At 43.2% G+C, this 27,978-nt stretch overlaps 1 protein-coding gene across 1 annotated transcript; it reads right to left on the bottom strand.

Moving 5' to 3' along the window:
- Positions 1-1,632: 1,632 nt before the first annotated feature.
- oprm1 (opioid receptor, mu 1) lies at positions 1,633-27,764 on the bottom strand. Its single transcript, XM_062400372.1, has 6 exons — positions 27,247-27,764; positions 8,644-8,993; positions 7,053-7,228; positions 6,159-6,337; positions 5,392-5,572; positions 1,633-4,624 (listed from the first exon to the last, which is right to left on the bottom strand). The coding sequence occupies exons 1-6, from the start codon at positions 27,513-27,515 to the stop codon at positions 4,619-4,621; spliced, it is 1,161 nt and encodes a 386-aa protein (XP_062256356.1). The 5' UTR covers positions 27,516-27,764; the 3' UTR covers positions 1,633-4,618.
- Between the last annotated feature and the right edge of the window lie 214 nt (positions 27,765-27,978).

The raw sequence follows: 27,978 nt of genomic DNA, 5'->3' as shown, positions 1-27,978 counted from the left end.
CTGCAGCTAACAACCAAAATCTTCCTGTGAGTCACATGATATGCGTTTCCAGGTGTGTTAGTAGAAGTGGCTCCAAATTCCTATGGACAGAGATCATCTTATTTTGAAAAGGCTGTTATCGTAGTTGTTTGGATGTCGACTTAATGTTTTTATTTATACCACGACTGCTACAGATATTGGGCTGATGTACAAGTTCTGGCATTCAGCATGAAAAGCATGATCAAATCACATAATGTGCATCTTGATATCACACAGTGCAACACTTTGGTAAACAAGTGCAGAATCAGTGTTCAGATGCAGTGCAATCATCTCATTAAGCTTATCCAATATGAACAATTAAGACAAGATAGAATATGCACATTTTAATCAAGAGCTGCCCCCAGTGTGCAAATTATCATATTACGGTTCTAGACAGTATCACATTTCTGTATTATCATTTTTTCCAAGCAGAATGTTTTTCGGTTTTCTCCTCGAGACCTTTGGAAAGCGAGCTCAGGTCTTGTTGAGCGAGAGATGAATTCCCGCCGAGGAGAGTTTGATCATAATCATCATGACAGGACCAATCTTGCTGCCAACTCCAATAAGGAGAAGCTCTTATTGCACATGAAAGGACACAGTTGAAGGCATGTACACAGACAAACATGTCACAGACATGCCTTCGCTCTTCTGAGACAGTGCTGACCAGGATTTCAGGCGTGTACGTGGTTGTTCCTTCAATTTCTCTGTTAGTTTTCAGAGGGTTTTTTGAGCGTTTCCCCATGAGGGAAGTAACCATCACACCCTCCCTTTATTACCCATAAAGCATCTCAAGCCTCAATGGTTCAATACCCGTCTGTGCACAGGGGAGGAGTTTTTATATTAGGTCTGTGTGCATTCAGCCAAAAACCTGTTTGTTGACACATAGACAGTCATTAAAGACAGATGACAGTCTACTCCCGAAAGTGAAGCTACAGTCTCAATCGCTCCCTGGTGGCTGTCTGAGGTATTGGTCATTAACCCTGCCACCTCCATGTTAGCGGTGGGGACGTTGACCAAACTCAAAAGTTCCCAAGATGGTTTCTGCTGGAACCTCAGTGAGAGAAAGTGAACCTGTGCCTGATGTCGACGTCAGATGTTTGATGTATAAATCATGTATAAAAATGTATGTGTATTTTTTTATTTTTAAATATTGTATGGCAATGTAATGATTTATGCTTATTATTTATTGTACAGAGAAATCCTCCATTCATTTTCAAGCTCTTGGATCCTTGTGTTTAAATGTGCACACCGGATAAAAGATGTGTTCATGTTTTTGTGCATGCACAGCTCACTGGTACAGCTTGACTTACTAGGACAGCGAGTTTGCACACAGACACACACTTACACACACACTTACACACACAAACTGACACAGCAGTGTATGGCTGAAAAATGAGGATCACCAACAGTCACAATAATCATATTTTCACATTAGCATCATCTTTTGGGATTTAATAACAGTTCTAGGAATAGGACAAGTGATTGATGGGTATTCATCCCCAGCTCTCTAAGTGCACAGGGGAGACGAGCTGCATTCTGTCTCAGGTTCAGACCGGAAACCGGACATGTGTGCGTTTGAAAGAGGAGCCGGCCACAGTGCAGATGATACTTTATTCAGATGCAAGTCATACAGATTCAGATTTACATTTTATTCCATAGACAATGATCTGAACAGTAACATTAGACGTTTCATGTTACAGCGTGTCATTCATGAAGTACAAATTATCCTCTGTACATTAGATTACAAGAAGTGCTCCTCAAGATAATACGACAAGAATAAGTACACGGGCTTCGTGTGCACAGATCAGATTCACTTTATATAAATCTACCTTTATGTAAAGAGTCTGTGTCACTTGCTGCACAATGTGTTTTAATGATGCAGAATACATTAATATCAAATGTCGTCTTTGCTGTGGGACAGTTTGCCGTGTCCAAATTCACCTCTGGTCTGGTCTTTAAGGCTTTTCCAAATTTGTGCCCCATTGTCATATCAAGTCATTCGTTGGACGCTTTTATCCAAAGCAACTTACAATTGGTGAGTTCGATATCTATTAAGGACCATTTAGGGATTCAGTGTCTTGCCCAAGGACACTACAGCACGCAGATGGGGAAGACTGAGGATCGAACCTTTCCGGTTGGAGGACGACCGCTCTAACCCTCAGCCACAGTCAGCCATTGTCCTGCTTTCACACTGGACTCACACATGCGCATGGCGGTGGGGGGGGGGGAGATGACCACCAAGCATGACCCTTGGTGCCGAGGCGATTGTCATAGTGTCATGCTTGAGACACACAACATAACGTGCCACACAACTGTCAATCCAATGCTCAAGAGAAGTACACAGGAAATAAAATCCGTAAGCAGATCACGTCCTGTTCACCAGCTGCTGCCTCCTCCTCCGCTTTTTAGCATTAACACAATTTGATTGACAGGTGCCTCCGTTGCCACATGAAAAGTTTCTACCACTTACGTTGCCACACACAGCAACAGGATGCAATGGGGACAGTAGTGTATATGCTGCATGCAGTCTACTTGCTGACTGTAGCCGAGCTCGCTGCCACATAAATCTACATAATGAAGGTGAAGAAGCACATTGTTTGGAATTCACTCAATACCCATCCACATTCAGCTGCTCTGCACGTTTGACACATCATCTTGACAACAAGGGAATTTTATAGGTGAAGGATAAACACTCGAGCATCGTGGCACTTAGCTCACTCACACACGCGGGCAAGATATTTTATTTCTGCTCTTCATTCTCCAATCTATTCCATGCATATAGATGACATTTGGGTTCTAATAAACACTTGAAATACAGCAGGTGACACGTTGATGCTCCAAACCGCTTAACGCTTCAGTTATAATTATGATAGATATTTGTTTATTCACACAGTTTGGCCATTAACAGTTTCTTTCTTTCATTGTAGCTGGTGGCTTGACTGAAAAAGAATAATCTATTTTATTTCATTTCAAAATTGAGCTAAGAGATTTGACAATACAGTGGCATCATTATCTATCCTTCTTCTCCAGGCTAGTCAAGACAAATTTCCATTTTTACACACATTGTTGTCTGATGAATATTCAACCCCTCAGATAAAAACAGGGGAGATTCAAAGTGACAGAAATCCATATTTAGAATCACACAGGCTTGCTGGTGCACTTTCTTGACGATTTATTTTTGCGACATCTTAAAAAAAAAAATTAACACAGTACTTAGAGTGTTTTACACGGGAGATAAATACAATCATGTTCATATTTACAGATCTTTAGAAAAGAAAAAACACTGGTGCACAGAATATCAAGTAGAGCTCCCGATGAAGGCAACTGGCAAGAAGAGCACACGGCACGACACGTAAGCACAAGCAATTTCAACAGATCACGACACACAGTCCTGCTTGGCTCATTTGTTAAACACTCCAGAGGAGAAGAGACTCCATTTACATCCATAACCTCCGTAATGGCTGTCACGCCGCCGTTGATCATACACATTTAGAACCATATGTCCGCTCTATAGGCTCCAGCAGCACACGGTGGGCGCTGTGCAAACAGGACCACCTGTCTTCTTTGCTGGTTTCAAGGACCTCACAGTTCAGCTCAAGGATCCAGAGGGAAAAACAACATTCAGGGAGTTCAGCAGAGGGAACATTCAGCGCTCCACTGTACGACAACTTACTGGTGAGTCAAGCAACAGGGCAGGGAACGTATTTACAGAGAAGGGAAGGAAAGCAGGGGAGGGGACAGTAAACGACCACAAGGGGTTAGGGTGGTTGGAGAGGAGAGAGCTGTGCACTGTCAATCAACCGCAAGTGGCCTGAACTCCAGCGTAGATCTGTGAATATAAATCAATGTGCGAATCGCTGGAAGGCGGAAAATCCACACGGACACGGGATGAAAAGCACAGCTGGTGTTATTGTAAAACCCCTTCATCCACTAAAGCCTTCATGTGGTGACAGCCTTTAAACCTTTGTCCCCTCAAATAAATGTGAATGAGAGGAAATGTGACAGACGGGCGCGGAGGTAGAAGATAATTAATTGATTTTTCTTCTTCTTTTTAGTATTTTTTATGGCCGGGACAATAAGTGATAAGGCGAAGGTTGGGATGGATCTGCTCAATGAGCTCTGCAGTCAGAGGAGAACAACATCACATGAGAGGCTCGTGAAGGTGGCTTTTATGGATCGGTCTATACATCTCTCTGTATTCTGTCTGTCTTGGCTGATGGCAATGGAGAAACGATGGAGATTTTAGTGGCGTTAATGCACAATTTAGTGCAACCAAGTCTTCAATTAGGAGGATGCAGTGTTTTATGGAGTCTTTATTTTCGGTTTAGTCTATTTCGAGCCACGTGTGTTATCTGTCTCAGTGAAAGCTTTGCACAGCCACAGGGTCGATGCTGTGGTTAAGCTTGTTGGCTAAAAAATCACCTGGGCCGCCGAGTCTCAGTCGTGTCCTGGGATGGTTTGGGTGTACATGTGTTTCAGGAGTGTGTCTATGCGTGTGGAGTCAGAGCCCTATGGTGACCTGCGTGACCTCCGAGTTGAGATCGTCGTTGGCAGCGCCGCCACAGCAGCGGGAGTCCACCGACGACCCCTCCAAGGCTAGTCATACCTGCAGAGAGAGGAGGTGCAGACGGTGAAAGACTGTTCTGATTGGCTACAGCCCCCCTCACCCCCTCCGCGACCCTCAGAGGATTAGCGGAATAGATAATGGATGGATTATCTATACAACTCATATTGTGTACAGTATACTCAATGTGAAACCTTGGATTGTTGCCTGCCCATCATCATATAGTGAAACACAAACCAGTAAAAAACAGTTTGACATTTTGGTAAATACGAGGAGAGGTTACATGACACAACCCACTTTTCACAAAAACAAAAGCGGTAATTTGTGTTATAATGGGACAGTTGTATGTCTTTGAAAAAACGATTGCGTCGCATTGGTGCGACTGTGGCGTCTCATTTTGAAAGCTCCTTCAAATGCGGCCAACAAAGTGTCCTTCAGTAAACAGGTGAATCTGTCTTGGGCGAGCTCATCCCAGAATACATCAGGTGCTGACGACAAAGCTATGGAGCTACGTGGGAGGCAGGGATGAACGATGAAGTGGTACGAGCGGAAGAAGCTGGTGGCTGGAGGCCACACCATTTTGTCTACGTGGAGCAGTCCGAAGCATGTGGCCCCTGAAATGAGCTTCTTGACCAGATGGCATCTCGGCGGGTCACCTGGCAAACTCAGGATTTATGCTGAGCTAACTAGGTGCTGACTGTAGCTACATATTTACTTTGAGAATTGAACAGCTTGTCAAATTAGCTAATAATTTCCTTAAACTGATTTAAGTACCTATAACAACACACACACACACACACAGTGACTACCTGCTGATTGGACCTTTCTCCTGTGTTTCCACTGTTGTCACGCTGTGGGAGCTTGCGGCTGGTGACTCCGGTCCGGGATGAGGTCTGCATCTCCAGCACAGACGGACTCGGGGTGCAGAACTCACGGAAACAACGCTTGAAGTTCTCGTCCAGGTAGCCATAGAGAACCGGGTTCAGGCTACTGCAGGGGGAGAGAACAGGGTCACAGATTAACTCTTCGAAACTTTACTTCCTAGTAATAAGGGGTGAAGAAAATACAGCCAACATTTTACCATAATGCTCTTTTGTGTGCACCTAATCAGACTTGTATTGGTAAATAGCACCAATCATATCATTTCACTGATAAAACATCTCTGAAATAAATACGCTTCAGAAACTGTGCAATAACTGGATAAAAAAAATACAATCATCTCAATAAAATAAAAGCAACACCCAGCGGATTGTCAACATCATTATCTCTGCAGAGGAGGTGATGTTTTCACCCCTGTCTGTTTGTTGGTTTGTAGATTACACAAAAACAAACCAGATGTGTTTCTACAAAACTTAGTGGAAGGACATTACAGGACGTTATATTTTGGTGCAGATCTGGATCAGGGGGTGGATCCAGGATTACCTTTTCACTTGGTTTATCATAGCAGGATGTTTTCAACGTTTCTGTTGTTTTCTCCGGGGATAGTTAGGGAATTGGTATCCATGACTATGAGTGTGTGAATTTGGGATGTTTGGATGTTTGGCTAAGACTACCACCGTCTACCGGGTGTGCGTACCTGTTGGTGTAGCCCAGGGCGATGCAGAAGTGCCAGGTGATAGTCTGCAGCGTGGAGCTGGGGATGTTGATGAGAGCGGTGATGATGACAAAGATATGAATTGGCGTCCAGCAGACGATGAAGACGGCAACCACCACCAGGACCATGCGTGTGATCCGACGCAGGTTCCGGTCCTTCTCCTGTGGGCGAAGGAGGTAAGTGGTTTAGTGGCCGAGGATAAGTGGAAGAAGAAAAGGAGCGTTGGAGGAAAACAGGAAGAAGCACAAAGGGGAAAAAAAGCAGGAGAGGGAGATGTAGATAGTAATGATAGAAATAGGAAAGGGAATAAGTGGAGAAGGTGGAGGAGGACTGGAAAAGGACAGATGAAGCAGAGAATGCATGGGGGAGGAAGACCTATAGATTGGGAGAAAGAGGTGGGGGATGGACAGGAGGGGTATTGTGAGAGAGAAAGGCATAGAAACAAGAATTATGATGAAAGGGAAGAAGAGTGGTTGAGAAAAGTGTTGTGGTAGTTGAAAAGCAGGAAAAAGGAACAAATCACGTATTCACTTTGATTTTCCATTTGCATCCACTCAACATTATATATCCACATTATGACAAAGTCGATTGTTGCAGTCGACGTTTGCAAGAATTTCCCAGAGACTGAAGGTAAATAATTGTTGTTGGGCCATTTCTTCTTAGAAATAATCACAATTAAGCCTCAGGTTGATGGTGATTTTATCCTAATTGGTTTCTCTTAAGAGAAATGAGGGCCTTGTATTTGCTTACTTAATGCTTGTGTTCAGAAACTCCAGATTGCAACTAATTAAAAGCCTGAGGGCATCAAATGTGCAAATCAATTCCAGCAAAAAACTGGCTCATGTTTGTTCAAGTAAAAATGATATTTTTATTAACCTGTGAGCCGGACAGCATGCGCACACTCTTGAGCCGCAGGATCATGAGGCCGTAGCAGACGGTGATGATGAGGACGGGCATGATGAAGGCAAAGATGAAGACGCAGATCTTCAGCAGGGTGTCCCAGTACCAGGAGGGGTGGGGGAAAATCAGCTTGCAGTCCATAATGTTGGAGGCTGTGCAGGATGAAGAGGAGACATACTGTACATGGTCAGAGGTTAACAGAGACACGAAGCCCCAGCACATGCACACGAGTTATTCAATATTTATTCCATCTGCCAAGGTTTTGATGTTGTTTGTTTGCCAGTAGGATTTACGCAAAAACCTACAGGACGGATTTTCCAACGAGATCTTGATGGATCGACGGGACACGAGCCAAGAAAGAAGCCATTCAATCTTGGCGCAGAGCTGGACAGAAAGCTTCTGACATTTTCACTCGTTACCCAGAGAATAATTCAAGGCTCTTGATTAAAAAAACATTAGACACATTCAGGGAACTGATATCTATGAGTGGAGAGAGTCTGGTGCATCTTGATTGATTTTAAGAGAACATGGGCCTTGGCTATGGTCTGGCTCCTGTGAATGATACTGTGGTTCATTCTATTTTTACTGGACTCGTGTCTCTTCTTAACAAACATACTTGATTTGTCTGAAATGTATTTGTTTAATCTCATTATATACAAAGGACCCAAATGCAGTCTAGTTGCGTAATAGTATTTACTAGGGTAATAGTATGTACATTTGTTAGAAGTGTCAGATTTCCCAAAACTCCAAAGAAAAATGTGTGTGCCACATTTCCTAAAGACTAACCACGGGCCTTCGCCCTTAAAATTGATGTAGGCATTAAATGTATAATTTCCCTAAAATGGAGAGCCTTTTGATCGCAATCCCTTGAAATTAAATTATTTGGTGTCCTACTTTCCTCGTGCATTGATATTTCCACCATGAAGCAGCATTGGTTTTCCTGTCACTTCCCATTTCTCTCCTCTCGTTTTGTGTCGTCTCCTTTCTCTTCAAATCTCTAATAAAGGCACAACATTTCCCCAAAGACAGCGTGGTTATGTCGCACCACTGATGCACAAAGTGGTGCTTTTTACAAATGCATCTGATCTGTTGGTGCAGTTTACCCTGCTGGGAGCTTTTGAGTTCCATCAATTGAGATTGTTTATTTTTTCTCTTTCCTTCCCCCTTCATAATGCTGTCATGTCAGTCGGGCGTACAAGCATCCACCACAGCTATTAAAGGGAAATTACATGGAAAAACATTTCTGGCTTTTCTCATTTTACGGATCCTGCTCGAACTCATAATTGCCCTTTAAAGCTGGAATGTAAAGAGTGAACTCCGTTTTTCCTCCTACAGTGTCGTCGACCATGGATTAGAAAAATAAATGAGTGCTTCTCACACCCCTGCTAGTTCAGTTCAATTATTCTTGATTGCTATTCTCTCTATAATTATACATAGCTTGCTGGAGGTTTAGAGTTTTTTTTTACAGCATCCAAACACAATCACTCCATTTGTAGTGCGAGCGTTGGAGAGTGGTACACAGCAGCTAATCAGGAAAAATTGAGCTTTTTTGTTTTCTTGTGCTTACAAGTGTTGGCGGTGGAGGCCATGACCATGACAGGCAACCCGATGGCCGAGGAGAGAATCCAGTTGCAGACGTTGACAATCTTGGCGTTGCGGGGCGTCCTGAAGTCCAGCGCTTTGACCGGGTGGCACACGGCGACGTAGCGGTCGATGCTCATGGTGGTGAGCGTGAAGATGGAGGTGAACATGTTGTAGTAGTCGATGGACATCACCATCTTGCACAGGATGTCCCCAAACGGCCAGGTCCCCATCAGGTAGTTGACGCTTTGGAACGGTAGTGTGCTGGTGACCAAGGCGTCGGCCAGAGCGAGATTGAAGATGTAGATGTTAGTGGCCGTCTTCATTTTAGTGTATCTGCACAGAGAGAATGGATTTATCAGGACCTGATCAAAAATTCATGACAAAAAGAGGGAGAAGCTGATGGAGAAAGAAAAGAACAGATTCAGTGAGTTTGAAATGTAAATTTCATCTTGAGATTCACATCTTCGATGAAGTGTGAGTCTCTCCTCTGATTCCAATCCTCTAGTTATATGAGGAAACCACTTCCTGCTAAATATATGCCAAAAAAAAACGAAATGGCATTTTGAAGCCGTCTTCCAAGAGTCCTTGGCACATAATGGGAGTTTGATACCGCTGAGTTTTTCAGATAAACCGAAGGATTATGTCACCCTTCTATGAGTTGAAAATACTCTGCTTACTTTTCAGATAAATTATCCTTTTAGAAAACTGCATTTTCACCAAGCTGGAAATCGGGCTGTTCACGAAAAGCTGGAAATAAAAGACAATCATAGCAGAAGATGCTGCATTAGCCGGGCAAAGTATCCTGGGATGCTTTGAGAATAATTTAGCTCCCTTGTGTCAGAAAAAGGGGCATTTTGTAACAGAAGAGTTATGGTTTAATAAGCCATATTAGGTCATATTAAAGAGCTGCCCACAGCGCTAAACCCCGGGAGATATCATCCAGAAATATACTGCAGATTTTGCATCGATGTTTATGAAATCATCATTCTTCCATTTATCACTGTATTTTCCAAGAGCTGTACAATTCAAGGTTTTGTGTATTTCATTCTGTACTCAAATGGCTTGTTTGAAAAGCAGCCCTTCAAATTTGAAACATGAGGGAACATTCAATAGCTTAGAATAAAATATTCATCCAAAACTCCATTAAATGTGCATAAAAGGGTCACGTTCACTTTCACATATTGGTTCTGGGTTCAAGTAGCTTTTTATCATCTGAATGAAGCATAATCATGGAATATGGAGCACTGGCCTTTTCCAGTGAAAAGACAAAATTACTTTCATCGAATCAATATGGTGGAGGAACAAGAGGTTGTTCAAAGAGAGCGGAGGACAGTGGAGTGTTTACAGAAAACAGAGGTAAGACATGGACCCATTAGTGCAGGAGGATGGAACACAGACTGTTTAGAGCTCTTGTCAGGAAAGAAATATTCTGTGTTTAGCGTTTGCTGTGGGTGAAACTGGAGCACATCACAAGATCTTTAGAGACTCATGTCGGATGTTATAAAACAAAGCCCCAATAGTATTGTTTATACAATAGTCATAAATATTTAATCATATATCCCATTATGGTGAACAAACATTACTAGGTGAAACCAGTGTGTATAATCCAGTTTTCTATAGTTGCACTTCTATGGTGGACCAGAATGGAAAATCAATATATATATATGATAAAATTCACATTCTGATTGGCTAGCACGTCCGTAATAGGATAATAATTAGGATTAATTAGGATATCTATATTTTCTTCTCCGTCTTGTCAATTCAATAATAATGATATGAGCTACAACCCTCAACTGGTTTACTCAGCTTAGCGTGAAGACTAGCAGCAGGGGGTAAAACGTTTCTCTACCTGTCTGAACCTCTGAAGCTCACTATGAAACCTGTTCAATCAGGTTTGATTAAACCAAACCAAAACCCAAGTGGAACAAAGACAACACGTCATGGGTCAGATACACGTTTGGCACTGAGCAGTTGCCAGGCAGATTCCGAGAGGAACGGTACAAATTCAACAAACGTAATTTAACATGATAGTGATCTTTAGAAGTGCTGCTGGATGTATTCTCTCATTCGAATGACATATGAAAGCGTGATATCAACTTTCTCGTCCAACTCTGCCCGAAAACTGTGTAACTCGTCCTGATTAATTTAATTTCCACACGGTGATTGTCCTGCTGCTGCACTGCTCCTTTCAAACGCTACTTAGACACATCCCTGCTGAAACGTTATTCAATTCACCTGGACTCATAATGTGACAATGACACATCACACCCAGTGGCCTTCACTTTATTAAACCCAAACTGTCACTCCAGCGCCCGAGGCAATTTACTCCTGTTTTGTTCTGGCACTCTCCTCAATAATCTCAAATCCTCTTAACGACCACACACGATGGTTAGTTCATTAAATTCTGATTAACTGGAACACTGACAGCTTAGTGGTTTGTTATTTCAGGCTTTATTTGCACGGGGACCAACGAGACGCTTCGAGACGCAGGAGAAGCCGTCACCCTGCACTGAGGAGCGCGCCCGAGCTGCATGCAATTTCCAACATCCCCCTTATTGACTTTGAGACTGTCTGCAGCTCCAGGTCTGCTGTATACGTCTGAGGCCTGTTTACGTACGAGCTGCCGCTGTGGAGGTGAGCGGCCTCGATTAATCTACACTAATTCAATTAGCTGTTTTATTTATTTCCCAGCTTTCATTAAATCTTTGCCCTTGAATTTCTGTCGCACCAATCCTTCATCGTCATTATTTCTTGATTATATCATGTTGATTGTATCTATGTGTACCTAATTGTAGCAAACAAGGTTACAAAGTGATTTGCTGAATATTTGGGAATAAAACATCACAGAGAAAAAACATGATAAAAAAAGAAAGATAACATCAAGAAAATGTTAAAAACAAACAACATCAACAAAGATCTGGCATACAAAGGCTTCCACATATAAGATAGTAATAATAATGATTTAAAAAAACAGATTAAGTGGCGGCATGTCTTTTGGAAGTCCTTAGTGAGATGGGAGCTTGGGCCCCGGTGATAAAAGCCCTGTCACCTCTATCGTCCTGAACCACAAGCAATTATTCGTGGAAAGATCGAATGATTATAGCTTTGAGCATATGGGAGTCAGTAGCTGTGTAATTTAACTGGAGGGGCCAGACCGTGCTGAGTCTTAATATCAATCCTAATTTTAACTGTCAGCCGTCGGATAAAGAGCGAGAAGCTAAAGCCGAGACACTTGTTAACGTGTGCTGTTGTGGTTTATTTTCATTTAATCTGTTTTTCCAAGTTAAATAGTTTACGTTGTTCCAGTGTCTGTGAGTAGAAGCCTCTTTGTTCTCGTTCTTTAATGGAAAATGTACTGTTACTGCTGCCTCAATGTTTTTTTTTAGAATAAAAGAAGGGTGTCATTAAAGAAGGGGAAGCAGCAAATGGATTGTATTCTTAAGGTTGTTTTTCCAGTCTTTTCAACTACTCAATGTGCTTTTCAGAGCAAGATGCATTCACTTATTCACAAACACAAAGTACAGCGCTCCTGCACAGTGGTTTTTACAATCCCACACCATTCTCACACTGTCAGCCCAGTGGTCAGGACTGGAGCGATCAGGAGTTGAGTATCTTCCCCAAGGACACTTCACAATGCAGCCTGGAAGAGCAGTTGACCCAACCCCCCCTTACCCGCCACAGTCGTCCATGTGGTAACAGGACATCCAATCAGCAGACCAGGGTTTAAGTCCTGGGTCGCGTGTGTGGTCGTTTTCACCTTGGCTCAGGTTAGAAAAAAGTTTTTTCATTAAACGACCCTTATTTAAAACACTTTTTGTTTTGTGCTCAAAGTAAAGTGATCATATAAATATATATTATAGATATTCAACCAGAACACGATTTAACAATTAGCAACTTCCAGGAGAGCAAAGACCTAACCATGAAAGTTGAATGATGCTGAACAAATAAAAGGTTACTCTGTGTTGCTGCTGCAAATTAGTCCTATATTTGATATGTATTAACGAACTGATTTCTCGCAGACAAGAGGATGTTTCCCTGAAAAGCGCGACCACCAGCAGCTATTTCATCAAATTCAAAACACCTTTACGAGCTGTGCCTGGTGTTATATTAACAAGATGGCTATTTACTGAGGAAATTAACACATGAACACATTTATTAAGTGTAAAAAGAACTGTTAAGACAGAAGCAATTATTGGACCGAAACTGTTCATACAACAGATACAGATCTCCTGAGAACGGCTTATCTTTTTATGGGAAAATCATCTCTGCTGAGAAAATAAAAGCTCTGTTTTTTGTAAGATAAGAAAACGCTCTCATTTCATAACAGAACAAATGCAGTAAACCAGCTCGCACTGAACCAGAGAGGAACCGAAAAGAAATATTTACAGACAAACTGTCAGCGTTGATTGAAAAGATGAAAAAACTTCGGTGAAGCCAGACAGACGTAACCATCTGCAAAGAGGAAAACTACATTTCGTTGCTTCTGAGAATAAACAGCACTTGACGACTGAAAATTGTTCTACTTCTAAACTGCCTGGACTTTTCCTGAACCGCTGGAGCAAAGAGGCGGCGGATAAAGATGTTCAGTAATGGACCTTAAAATCCTCCAAAACAGTCCTCTCGGTGAAAATCGTGTATAATTCATGGCCTTCCATCAAACCATTAGCTGTGGTTTCTACCTTGGGGAGGTGGGGTGGGCAGGTGGATGGAGAGCCAGGTCTTTTCATTTCTCCTTTTGTCCTCATCACTTTTATTTCCTTTCTTTATATGAGAGCAAACACATTTGGTAACATCGGTAAATCATCTCCGAGACGATTCGGAAGAGAAACAGATTCTTTGACATCATCATCATGTGCTGACGGTTAAAAAGAGACAAAAACGTCCATGTCTCCTCAATGAGGTCCTCAAGGACGCGTTAATCAAATTGATTAATAATCAGTGGGACACATCAAAATATGAATTCCCTCATATGAATACATTTCCATGAAAACGCTCTAAAACTTATTATAATTTATTATTTTAAAATTCTACAATATACACAAATTCAAAGGTGTTAGATGTGACCATGGGGCTCAAGTTTAATTATAATAAAAAGCTCTTACATTTACGTACAAAAACGTTAATGAGGTAGAAAATTACAATCACCTCTGGCCTGGGTGACTAATACGCCTCATATGAGGCTGATTCTAGAGTAGTTATAGAAGCAGTACTTTCAGTGGGGATTATTCTCTTGATTTAGAAATCAGAGGTCGTCAGAGCAAGCTTTACATTACGACTCATTGTACGTTATGTGTTAAGGTGGCCTCTAGTGGCTGTAGTAATTATGACAAGGCAAAGAAGACAGTTAATTCGAATTCGCAGTTTCAGAGTCCACCAGTCTGCTGGGGTCTGCCATGGTCCAAACGATGGAAAATGTTTTCACGCACCGATGTCCACTAGGGACAGCATGGACCCGGGTGTGGATTGTCCACTTGCAGCCAAGCGGGACTAAGTCCATAGAACCATGAGGCTGCATCACCACCGCTGCACAAAGAGCTGCCCACCTGTTTATTCAACGATCGGGGACACTCAAACCTTTTGTCGAGCTCGACAACCCGGCCGCACAAAATTCCACTCCACTCTGCCCTGCCCCACTTTAACTGTGAGCAAAAGTCACTGCAGAACCCTCACAAAAAATGCACGATAACATTTCCCAAGTAATTGTCTCTCTGACTTCCTCACTAAATCCTATACGGTGGCACTTTTATTCTGCAACACAAACCTGCAGTCGAAGCCCAGTTTGCACTACAACAAAAGACCCAGAGTGGTCCAATTATTTTTCGGCAACAAATAATGTGCAAACCACGTTTCCCTCTGTTTCTTACCAAAGAGCCGCTGTGCCTGTGACTGATGTTAAGCCGAAAGTGATTCCAAGGCGAGAGAGAGAAAAACCATTCTGTCCACACAGCATGTTCCCTCTTCTTGGAAATTGTTCACCGCTTGAAGCCACTCTAATGTGCCTGAATGTTAATTAGTTGATCACTGTCTGTTTTCACATGTGAGGCTCATGCTTCACCATGGCAACAACTGAGACCATGCAGGGGAAAGTTTTGTGTCGGGCATGATAACAATAATATCCTAACACAATTCCGGGAATCACTGTGTTTCTGTCCTGCAGCGGCTCTTTCGAACCACTTAAAAAAATTGGTGGGTGTATTTCTGAGGATCTGAGGAAGCACAGAGGCGACTGGGAGGTGTTTTGAATGAGAGTTTCTAGAGACTCCCTGTCTATTTCGTATTCTCGGATGAATTTGATGATGAGGTCAATGTTGTGTTACGAGTTTGAAGAGACTCCATTAGCCCCACACACCGACAGCTTCATTTTGAAACACAAAATTTAAATAAAAAGAACATAAAGATGACAAAACATCTCTGAGAGCAAACACCTGTTGTAAAAATCCTTGGTTTGAATGTTTCTCCGAGCAAAACGTAATCAGATTTAATGAGCCTGTTATTGTTTTGTCTACAGGCCAGAAAATAAACATCATATATATGCGGTGGGATGTTTTCGAGCTTTCATTTCGCGTTGTTTTTTATTTCATTTGATACGTTCTTTCGATCCCTCTGGGCTACGATGTCTAATGGGTTCAACACCAGCCAGCTTATATCACCTCCACTCTTCATTCTGCGGCCAGGGCCCCTTGCAAAGAATTTCCAATCTCAGTGGAGAAAAACAAACCTTAATCAGTGTATTTCAATTTAGCAAATGGCCCTGTAGTAACACACAAAAGGGAAACAGATGTGGCGACAAATATTTGCGATGACGGTTAATGGAAATAAAACTGTTTACATATGATGAGCTGGTCATTGTTAGTTTTTGTTGCTTTAGATGTTTTGCATTGATATTTCTGGAACGTCAACAGATTATGAAGCTTTTGTGTACATTAGGATTGAGACTGGGGTGAATCCGTCTCGTCTGTCGCCGTCCCACATTTCAACAAACGTCAAGATGGAACTTACACACTTGTGGTCACCCGTTTGGAACGGAACCATTTTCATGGCTGTAGTTACACAGCAGGCTAAACACAATCCGTCACGACCCAGTGAGGCCGGACGGTGCGTGTGTAGCCTCGTGCATGATTCATGGGCTGCTGCTGGGTGCAGATAAAACATGAAGGCCCTGGTAGCAGAAACAGACGCCGCTCATGTGAGTAGAGATCTGTGTGCCGCTGGCCCGAGACATTAACACTGCCCATGCACGCTGAAGAGCATGATGTATTAGGATGGAGCTGTGTGTATGTGTGTGTGTGTGGGGGGGGGGGGCTCACGGCTGAGCACGTGTTTCTCTCCTGAGCATTGACAGGAAGCCGAGATTTGTATTCGTGTTTACAGCGCATAGGTGGTGTTTAAGTTGAACATTTCTATCGAGCTATTAATGTCTATCATTATCGGGTGCATCAGAACATTTATTCACAGACTGCAATGACGTCAACCGGGAGTGTGGATTCTCCAGAGCACAGACCCGATGGGCCCCTGCAGGTCGGGCAGGGTTCAGACAAACATTTTGACTATTCGGTCACGTTGACTGAGCTTTCTACTTGGTTTTTCTAATACAGCCTTAGAAAACGTTGGGCTCAGATTGAGCTGGGAGACAAAAAGCAGGACGACTGTCAGGCTGGCGTCCGGCTCATTAGTTCTCTCTCCTGTTTGCACAGACCGAGCGGCACTTCAACACATTAATAATGAAATTAGGGCTGTGAAATGATTACAATTTTTAATCAAATTAATCACAGGTTTCTATGGATTAATCATGAATAATCACATCATCAATTTTCTCTGTATATTTTTGTGAAAACAAAAATGTTATGACAAAAGACGGATAAAAACATTTAACATGTTTTCTTTTTATATTCATAAATAAACAAAACAATGGTGCTGCAACTCAGCAGTCCTTTAGCAGTTCTCTTTGCTATTCCATATGGAACATTAATATAATCTTCATCCTAAACAGAATTCGGGCTTCTTAGCCATTGTATGGTTGAATAAAACTTTTTTCTTTTCTTTTTAAATCAAACAAATTATTTGAGCTTCTTATCCATTCTTTTTATAGGACAGTTGACATTTTTTATATTTTTTGTCAAACAACCATTAACCACACTACGACACAATGTAATGCCTCTCAAGGTCCTCTTAGCTAGTCGTTATTTAGCCAGTTGGTGAGGCAAACTAACTTGTCCACATTCTATGACAGTAAAGCTTCTTTTGCCCGATGTGTCCTGCGAGTGAACGTCTTCCCACAGAGTGTACATATCACCTTGGTTTTATTGAATGTTCGATCTTTGTTTTTTTGGAACACGATCTTCCCGTCCAGAAGGTTCTCTGGTTCATCAGTTCATCAGAGCAGCTGCCGTCTGACTGCATTAGAGCAACGACTAGTGCAGAGTGGGCGGAATTGTGGGTATATTGGAAGGTCTTTCTGCGCATGCGTTAAAAAAAAAATGTAATTTAATCATAACGCGTTAATGCGTTATTTTTCACAGCTCTAAATAAAATACAATCAAATATTGCCAGAAAACACTCAGAACTCATGTGATATGCAACATTTGTCACAAATCATTAACTCAACCAGAGATATTAAGGGGGAATCATTATTACAGTGTAAACAGCAGGACAAAGTTAATACTTTCACATACATATGAGTTATGTCTGCCATCCCATCGCTGCTGAGGAACAAACCAACACTTCCATCATAAGAGCTACTCTAGTTCAATCACGGCTCATTTCTAATTTGCATTTTACATTATCAACTGTTGTAGAACAGACCTACAACCAATCAGATCGAGGGAAAGTGAGAGGCTGCACAGAGCTTCCATTGGGCACACCTCTGTCAGACATCAGATCGAACCCGCCCCCATTTTAAATACATAAATGGCTGTTATTGGTCCAACCAGTATCAGGATGCACCTTTGACTGGTCTAAATGGGAGGTGGCCTGGGGCAGTGGATAGTTTGGAGCCGTTGTCATCTCTGGTATCTGCTGTGAGGCGGCTACAGCTGCTTTCAAGTCTCCCAAGAGGTTCATTCAAGGTTAATTTAATGTGATTCAGAAGGTACAAATGACTTGTACCATTAAAGCTGAAGTAATTTATATTTTACTAAACAGTTCAAGTATTAAAAAGCTGGATAAAGTATGCACTATGACTCCTGTAATCTTGTGTGTAAACAAACCGAACTCTACAAAGAACCATCAAAAAAATATTTTAAGTGACTGCAAAAAAGCAAGAAAAAAGCTAAAATAATAAAGTGAGAAAGGTAACCTAATAACACCAATTTATCTCCTGTTCTGACTCTCTTGGAAATCATTTCAGTAAAAGGAAGTCATTAGCGGGTCGCTGCTGGGAACGCGGTGCAGTGGATGCAGATTAAATGTTGGTAAATGGAGCCACACACATCGTCAGTGGCTGTGACAGACTGAGATGCAGCGGTTGCTCTGTCCGCGATAGGAAAGCACTTAAGAGACGTATTCAAATGCATTATGTTGACACTGCAGCGGCTCGAGGAGAGCTTAGAGCAAATAACGGCTCATAATCGAAAAGGTCTCCGCTGATAAGAGATATACATTTTTTTTTTTTTAATGAACACTGATTCCAATGATTCCACATTTGTACTATGTTGCTTCAAGCTTTGGAATATCAGACCTGACGGAACCAACATGGGATGCATAGCTCTCGGGACATTTCAGTTCACCTGAGCAAAGTTTAAATGAACAATAACAACCTGAAGACACAGTTCAGGTTGTGTAATGGTCACTTAGTTCAGTTTAAGCACAATAAGATCCTGGTCAGGACAGGAGAAGATTAAGTGGTTTAAATTAAGTTCTCTGTTAATGCTGGAGGACCTTGGTTGATGGTTACAATAACGGCCATGTACAAGAGAAACAACACAGATGAACAACATTCCTTTATTGGCATATGTCACTCGTAACTCTTCCAGTTAATGATTGCATATGTCACTTTAAGTAACAATATTACGGAAAGGGTTTACAACGACAGATCTACTGAACAGTTTCAACAACAATATTTCCGTAACCTCAGCTATTATCAATTTAACCTCAATTTATAATCATTTTAAGTATTTTAAACTATAATCCTAATCTGACCTTTATCTGGTCATGTTTGTACCTAACCCCGAAACTTACCTTTAGAGTTGTCATATTCCTTTAAGGGTACAGACTGATTTAACCATCCTGCTGATAACATCATGTCAGAAAGTTGGGCATAGGATATTAGGATTTATTTTGGAGGACTCATTGGCTAAAAGGCCTGAAGATGTTGAGCTACAGAACAACTCCCTCGCTGCATCTGTGTTTTGTGTTTCCAGAGGAGCTGTTTAGTTTGTGCAAACCGGTAACCAGTAATGGAGAAAACGGCGACATTACAAAGAGTTTCAAAAACAAAGAGACGACAGAGAATGGTCCTGTTGTTTTGTTTTCATTGTGTTAGATTCTGGTGTTTGAGTGGATGAAACAAATGAAAGAAAAGAAGGCAGAGGCGGAAAAAGAGAAATCCTGAGCGTCTCTCTCCAAAGACGACAATTTGCTGAACGTCTTTCTTTTGCCATCAGCAGTAAAAGTTTGTCTCTCTTTCTTCACTCACTTCTGCTTCCTTTAGCCGCCTCTCATCCTTCGCTCTTGTTTGCTTTAACCTCATTTGCACACTTCCTCTTCATTAGGTGAAGTTCCTCCTTTCCTTTTAAAGTTTATTGATCGCCTTAAACATTTCTATTTCCTGCAGTGCTGGAGGGAGTACTCTAAAATTTGAAATAAATAGACTAAAATGTTCTCAGGTAAAAGTTAAAGCACCACATTACTTGGATAAGTAACTATTTGCTTATAAGCTTAGTCTGAAATAGAGAGAAAGTGATCCAACAAAAGTATTCATAGATATATTTAACTCTGTCTCTGAGCTGAACACATACAAATTCTGAAACAGGAAACTGGAAAGAATTGGATAATAAAAGTAAAATAACTCTCAATCATTGGTTTGAAATGGGTTTTTCTGTGCATCAGCGAGGGAGAAAGAGAACACGGTTCTACACACAAACACACACTCACACACAGACACACAAAAGGAGACTTCCAACTCTAAAAGTCAGCGACTGTGGTTCAGCACATCAGGCAGAGATGGATGGTCACTGTTTTGACAAATGTGCCACCGTTCAAGCTGAAGGCCGTTTGCAAGAGGCTGGCGAGGATTCATACAAACAGACATTTTGATGAAGAATTACACACACAAACAATAACTCACACAAACATATTTTTTCCTCCCTTTGACACACAACTGAGCGTCTTTCAAACCTACTGCAGAGGTTTGGTGAGAACATTAGAAGGGATGTGTTTCTGTACGTAAACTGGAAGTAAGAGACTCTCAGTGACAAATTCACATTCATATGTATCCAATCTGATCCTAAATGGTTTGGCAACATCAAACAGGTTGGTCAGGATGCTTGTATTTAGGAATTGAAAGGAGGAAGAATTGAATCTTAACCATAAACTGTAAAGATAGATGACGTGTCAGCACTTAGAAGTGATGCAATAACATCTGGATCGCCCCTAGTGGCTAGCTGCAGTACTACACACACCCGATACATCTTTCCCAAAGAGGGTCTCTGTCCTTTTTTGGTAGTTGTCATCACGCTGACCGTTCTTCAAGGGTTTAATTTATTATTTGACAAACAGAGTGAAATGTCTTGAGTGATTGTTGAGACTGACTTACAATTGGTTGAGCCTGTGTATTGTTTTTTAGGAAGTGGAGAAACGTCATCCATCTTTCTACACAGGCCTCAGAGCCATAATGACAGCTAACAGAGGCTGCAAAAACAAGCCCTTAAGACACTAAGGCTGCCATTTTGAAACATCACATTTCCAAGTAACCAGAGAAACCCAGGGTATGTGTGTGCTCACTGATTGAAGCATTTAACCAAAAACATTCATCAATACTGAGAGGAGACGTTATTGGAAACTGACCGAAACTGAGGAGGGGATCAATATGATCAGGCAAACTGCGCTGGGGCATGTGTAAAATGAATCAGCAGCCACCGCTGTGATGGTATAACACAACCTCCTTCCAACACAAACACACACACACCGGTTAATCACAGGGGTTGTAAAACAGTTTGATAATTGAAACAAATGTTGGACGAGCACGAACAGAAACCTCAGACACACGCTGACCCATTTTCCTCCTGCTGTTTCTGCCGCCGTCGTCTTAACAGGCAGAATAAAGGAAAAGGTCCCTCATGGGTGTGTGTGTGTTTACAGCGAACCCCCATTCTGTGACAGTCCGACCAATCGCCACTGTGTCGTATTTCATATCTTTTGTATTGTTGTTGTTGTGTGCATTGTGAAATGTATTCAAACCAAGGACAAAGTCAATATAAAGTCCTGACAGCAGAGACATGAAACATTTATGTTGTGTTTATATGAAACCTGATGGCTGCAAAACAGTCCTGGTCTTTTTCCTCTCTCTCCTCCTCCCCCCTCCCCCCTCTCTCTTATCTCTCATCTCTTCCCCATTTTTCTGTCTGGTTCTGCCAGAGCTTTTCTTCCAGTTAATGATTGAATCTTTTCTCTCCACAGTCGCTAAAGTGCTGCTCATTGTGGGAACCGAAATTCTCTTCAACCTTGTATGTGAAGTGCCTTGAGATATTGTGATTTGGCACAATACAAATAAAACTGAATGGAATTTTGAGGGTGGCACGATGGAACAGCTCCTTTCGCTGTCTTGGTTTGAATCAATCAGAGCCATTGTGATCTTTGAATGTTTTTGAATGTTTTCCCTGCGATATACTGGCGACATATCCTAAACAGCCAGATATTGAAGGGAAATTGTCATCACATTATATTTGCTGATGGTTTACATTTGTACTATTATAACCAATGCAGCGTAAGTTCTAAACCTGCATGTTTCGAACTGAACATTTCTATATGAAACTCTACAAGTGTCTCAGTCTGCAGAACCCTGAAGCTGCTGCACAAAGAGCTGTTCACCTGTTTACTCAAATCTTATTAATATGAGCACATCGCGTGAACTTCCTTGGGCCCTTAGCAATACACAAGCCAAGTGTAACAATAAGCAATAAGGTGAACTGTTTTTCGAGATATGTGAGCTGTTGAAAGAGAGATTTCTGGAATAGATAAAACAGGTTTTTAGGAAACTGACATTCATTTCTAGTTTGGATTATGTAGATCACAGTGACATAAATCACACACACTGCGTTGACTCAGGAGGCAGTGTATTATGTTGTGATCGTAGGTTTGGCAGCCGCTGTGATTCACTCTCGTAATGGTTTCTCATCTCCAAGAATATGACGGGGAGCCAGTCTGGGCCAAATCCAGATCCTCAGTGACACTGGCAATGGAAACATGAACCTAGAGATGATCAGCGTGTTACTTAGGAACGCTGTTGTCAATTTACTGAAGAGCATTTACAGCTTCCAAACTAGTTCAGATCCACTGTCGATACTTTGAAAGGCGGCAAGAGAGACATTTCAAACAGGACTTGAATGAGTCACTTTGTAAATGACAGAACAACAACAGAGCCCATCAATTATCCAGTGGAGAGGGACCTTTGTTCCCTCCTCTTCACTTTATCATCATCTTTCATCATCTCTCCATCGTCATAAAAGATCTCATTGAAATGAGCTTTTCTATTATCCTGGAGATCGCTCTCTTCAGTCTCTTCCAAATTCTCTAAATTCTCAACTCATTCTCGAATTATTATTCCTTCCTTATCTTTATCTCAACAGAGCATCTGCCGATTCCCTACGCTCAGAGCTCCGTCTCTCCAGCGTCTCTCCAGCGGAGTCCAGTGGTGTTAGAGAGGACATTACTCATCGACACAGGAAGGTCTAATTATCTCCCTGCATGCTCTCTACTCATGATTGTCTCCCTAACAATGAAGTGCACAGAGTACCTTGTGTGCCGCTACACTAATTCAGGGAAAGTGCCATACATAATTCCAGCTTGAGCTGTCAAACTGATAAATAATCCTGATCACTGAAACTCAGGCAGGTTTGTGGCAAACGCACAAGTTGAGCAATTACTGGCGAGGACCAGCTGATAGCTTTCTGGATGCAGAGGGCAGAGGTTAGAACCCTGAGTACATTTCGCTACACAGGTCAAGTGCCGGGTCAGTTCTCCTGAACAAACATTGTAATTGCAGCATAACATCCGTAGTTTGTAGAGCTGTCCTCTTGTCATCGGTTAACAACAGCCGAGGCCTTCATACATAATAGCTGTGCAGCTGTAACAAAACTGAGGTCAGGGTGAAGAGTTTCTACTGTTTACAGGCTGAGAGGACGGAGGAGAGGGATGCACCGAGTGCCGCATACTACGCACAAGCACACGCGGTGGAGAGCTGCTCTATGTGGCTGGTGTTATTCTGGGTTGGCACTGGCTTTGCTCTCCTGGAGAACTTAACGACCCACTGGGTTTACCTCCAAAGCTCTTCTCTGTTTATCTGAAACAGTCCATGTGCCATACTATACCACCACGTACATATACACAGCCACTTGTTTGGGTTAATGAGAGGGGAGCCATTCTCTTTTATCCTGCACATCTCGTCCTCGTGATTTTTAATTCACACTAGTAACTATGGTCTCTCTACATTTAATGATTCTTTCATTTTGCAGTAAAGAGAATCTCTGAGTGTGTATAAGAAATCATTCTGAAGTTCAGCTGCAGCTAATACGAGGCTTCTTGGTCTAAGTTCGGCCTTTTTCAGACATGAAGTCAAGACATTTTCTTGAGAAATAAGGTTTCTGAAAATCTGATGCCATGGTAGAGCACACAAGAGGCATGACATAACCTATAAAATCTGATATGGAAATAACAGAGTCTAACACAGTCTGTGGATGTTATCCCCCATCAACGACAGTCATATCTCTTTAGAAAGCAGCTGTGATTGACAAGAGAAACATCTCCACCCACCAATAACCCTTAAGGTGCACACATGAGTTGTCAATGGTGCTTTGGCCTTGAACATGTGATCCCATCCTTCCGATTCCTTAACATTTTCCACCTTTTTATCATTGCTTGAAAGCGCTGTGATTGATTTTCTCTCTGGCTTTGAGCTTTGACATTTGCTTCTGAGCTTTAACCCGGATGCCTGATGCCGAGAGCACATCAAAAGGCTGCAGGTTAGTTGTGTGAAACTCAGCCCCCCCCCCCCCCCCCCCGCTGGCTGTCAAAGAGGCGGCGGGGGATCCACGAGGAATCCACAGCAGAGGAACAATAATGATCCTCTAAATGCATTCGCCTTGTGTTCTAAGAACCCCCCCCCCGACTCTCAACATAACATCATATTTCATGTGTCCTGGGTTTCTCACATAAACAGCAGAGACACAGATGTTTAGAAGTTCTCTCTGACATCAGAGAGCTGGGTCATGGAAAAATGTGTCACGTGGAGGATCACCAGAATCACAACTGTTGCTCAGTGATTCCTGGTCAGCAGGTTCAGCTTCTCCACCGCCTCTTCACCGAAAGCATCCAGTGTTTTCTAGCTGTATGGGGGGGGGGGGGGGGGGGGGGAGGAGTCATTTAGCATTCATCACTATCAAAAACGACTCCCAGTGTTGCCATGGTAACAGCAAGCACTTCCGCACTGTCAGCATATTCCTGGTGGGAACCCGGTGGTTTCCGTTCAACCGCGATTGATTTTTCCCATTGAGTGTGTTTGCGTGTGTGGGTCTCGGTTCGTGTTTGTTTGCTCACGAGAAGTTTGCGGATGTTAAGTGCGGAGCGAGCGGCCGCGGGGCAAAGAGAGTGGGCAAACGGACCGGAGAGATAAGGAGAGAGCGGGAAAAAGGTTTATGGCTTCAAGGTTATCATTACGCCGACAGTGAGGAGGAAACCACATGACAAAAATGCATCCAGAGCGGAGGCGGAGGGTTTAAGACTACATCTCCATTTCCAAGTAAAATATCCACAATGTGTCATTAGCTAAATGGCTGTTCACTCTCTATCTGCCAACAGAGACACAAAAGACCAAGAGACGGGCAGAGACAGAGAGAAAGACAAAGAGGCGGATGAATGTTAATGTTCCTGATGGATTGTGGTTCTCGGAAGGAATGAGACTCAAGGTTTCATTCGTCGAGCTCCAAAAAGTTGCAGGAGCCCAAAACAACTTCACATACACACTCTTGACTTCCACACACACACACACTTGATGGTTGCCTGTCAGTGTCAGGGAGCAAAGGACGAGAGGCCCAAAGCTCGAGCAATTCCCTTCACCGTCTATCAACAGCTTTCAGGAAAAAACAACACATAACACTTAATACCATCCCGGGTGGCAGCTCATACATCATAAACACTGTTGAACCTCTGCCAGCCGGCCACAGACAATTAGATCCCCTCATTCAAGTGACACTGTTTATATTTCAAATGGGGATTTGACTTCCGTCGGCCTGCTGCTCTTCCCTTCTCCTTTTTCCACTCCATTTAATCGCTGTGTAAAGTGCCGGGGGGCAGAGCCGTTAAGAGTCATTTGAGGTAGAAAATGTTTGACAGAGATGCACGACAAATCCTGAAGAGAGATGTGCACATTCTTCAGCGAAAACAGAACGATTCAGGTTGGAGTGGGCGATGTGTGCAGGGAGGAAAATGAGATCTTGATATTGGAAACAGGGGAGAAGTGAGGAGAGTGGCAGGTGTAACAAAAGCTGTTCCAGACATGCACTCCGGAGAATATCCTCACATTCTGAGGATTACATGTGAGCAACCTCAGATATCTCTGGAGCATTGGGGTTGGCGCGGCCTGGAGGGGGGGGGGCAGGAGATAACGTATGAATTCCAGCACATGGACACCGCCATCGGCCCTCAACCCCCGAAAGCTCTCGCATCTCGTGGTTTTTCTACGTTGATATCTTCTTAGGCATCTTCATCATATATGGCAACATGAAATATGTGTGGGTTGCGTGTTAGAATCCTCATCAATGTGCCCACTCTTCAGGGTCATTCTGTCATGGGCTCATTCAGACATTCTCCAGAGGTTTGACCCGGGGCGCTGGCAGGAGAAACTCCGGAGCCTCACACTCAGACAATTGCGTTCCCAGGTGAAACCCCCTCCGGATAACTCCAGTGCATGTTTGAATAAAGTAATACATTGTCGTAAAGAAGTGCATAAAAAGAGAGAAGCTGCTTCCTCATTCACTTTGTGGACTCTATTGCACCAATAAAGTGAACAATCACAAAGTAGACCAAGGAAAGTGGACAACCCTCCACTTGATCTCCATTATCCTCCCATCCTAACCTTCTCAGTGCCCACTGTCGAGCATCAAACTCACCTGTGTTGTCCTCATTTCCTCTCTCTCTCTCTCTCTCTCTCTCTCTCTCTCTCTCTTTCTCTTTACCTGAAATATCAGAGAGCTCTCGAGGATCAGAGCCTCACGTGTAATTTAAGGCCACTAACAAAAGTAGTAATACATATTTGCGGTAAAAAAACAGTGGATAATAAAAACCACATGGATTCAAACACTTAACTGCACACGGTGAGTGGTTTTGACTGGCTTTTCTAAAGGCTTCAATAGATCCTGAAAAATCTGTGGGGAGAGTGTTCCACTTGGGGCCAGAACTTCCACAAAGCATGAGCAGCTTTAGTTTTTAATTGGACACGTGAGTCGTAGGACCTGCAGAATAAAACACCTCTGCTGTGTGGAGACATTATAAAATGTGACTGTGTCTGGAGGAAAGTTTGAAATGTTCTTTAAATGAGACGTGATGTTGGCACACAGCAAACTTAATTCTTTTGATTGTAGTGACTGTCGTATTTTCTCTAACGTCAGTCAGGCTGAAGCTTCAGAGTCTGTTGGTCCATATATGATACACTGTGTGTGTGTGTGTGAGTGTGTGTGAGTGAGTGAGTGAGTGTGTGTGAGTGAGTGTGTGTGTGTGTGTGAATGTGTAGGTGGGTGTGTGTGTGTGTGTGGACATGAGCTTCCTGCTGCATCATGCTTCTGTTTGCCAGATCGACGTGGGAATAGCAGCATTATGTCATAAGAGCTGTTTTCCAGCTTCACTCTGCATTGTGGATGAAAAGACGCACGTAAAGAGGGGACGGGGTAGCTCTGGTCTACATATATATATATATATATATATATCACACAGTTTGCTGTATGCACGCTGGCTGCGCTTCTATGAAATATGGAGGAGTGCGTTCCGTGCAGCAGCTTTTCACTCCCCCTCCATCCCCTCGCTGTGCTCGCTCTCTGCGCGCTGGAGCAACTTGCTGCAAGGTTGGAGGCATTTTACGCACGAACGCCAGCTGAGCTAACCGCGCGTTCACGCACACGCAAGCACACACGCACACACCGACACACACACACACACACACACACATACACACACCGACACACACAGGCACTCACACACACATCTTTATGTCCAATATGGTTCACACAGCAACAGGTTGCCAGTAATGTATCTCTTGAATAGTTTATAGCATGTAAAAAGCCTGATTGTGCACAAAGCACGTCCACACGCACACGCACACACACACACACACCCACACACCCCAGTGTTGTGTACATTTGGGAGTGGGCCACTTTCTTACCTGACGATGATGTACATGATCAGCACGTTTCCCACCAGCCCCACCACGCACACGATGGAGTACAGAGCCGTGATAACGATGGCTATGATCACCGGGTTGGCGTCGGTGTCACCCCCCCTGTGCTCGCCGTCGCATCGCACCTCCGCGAAGCTCGTGGTGTTGTTGTTGTTGCCGCCGGTGAAGTTCCCGCACAAGCCGCCGCTGCTGTTGTAGAGCCCGGGGAGTTGGCTCCGGTAATCCGCGCCCGTGCCGTTACCTGCGCCCTCCATGGTTGGTTCCTTGAGTCCGGTGAGCGTGTTCGGGGGGGAGCGGGAGATGCTGCGCGTCTTCGGCCGCTCCTCAGGTGGCGGTGGTGCCCGGCTCGGCTGCTGGTGATGCCCGGTGAGGATGCTGGTGATGCCCGGTGAGGATGCTGGTGATGCCCGGTGAGGACGCTGGTGGTGCCCGGTGAGGATGCTGGTGAGGAGGCGCCGGTGAAACGTGACACTTCACCGTGTGGAAGAATGTGGCGGCGCGTGATGGGTACGACAGCCTGCGCGAGACTCGGTTAACTGACGGAGCGCGCGCGGCACAGCGAGTCCGCACGGGACAGGAGGACGAGTACTAATGAGTTAGTTCACTTCCTCACGTCCTTCCCTGGTTCCTTCCTCTTTGGCTCCCTCCCTTCCAGCCTTCACTTTCTTTCAATTTGTCAACTCGTTTCCTCCTTTCATCCCTTTCTTTTGCACCCCC

This window comes from Platichthys flesus, chromosome 12, assembly GCF_949316205.1.
Source record: "Platichthys flesus chromosome 12, fPlaFle2.1, whole genome shotgun sequence".
In the NCBI taxonomy this organism is placed as follows: Eukaryota; Metazoa; Chordata; class Actinopteri; order Pleuronectiformes; family Pleuronectidae; genus Platichthys; species Platichthys flesus.
This window is presented reverse-complemented; position numbering and strand designations above follow the sequence as displayed.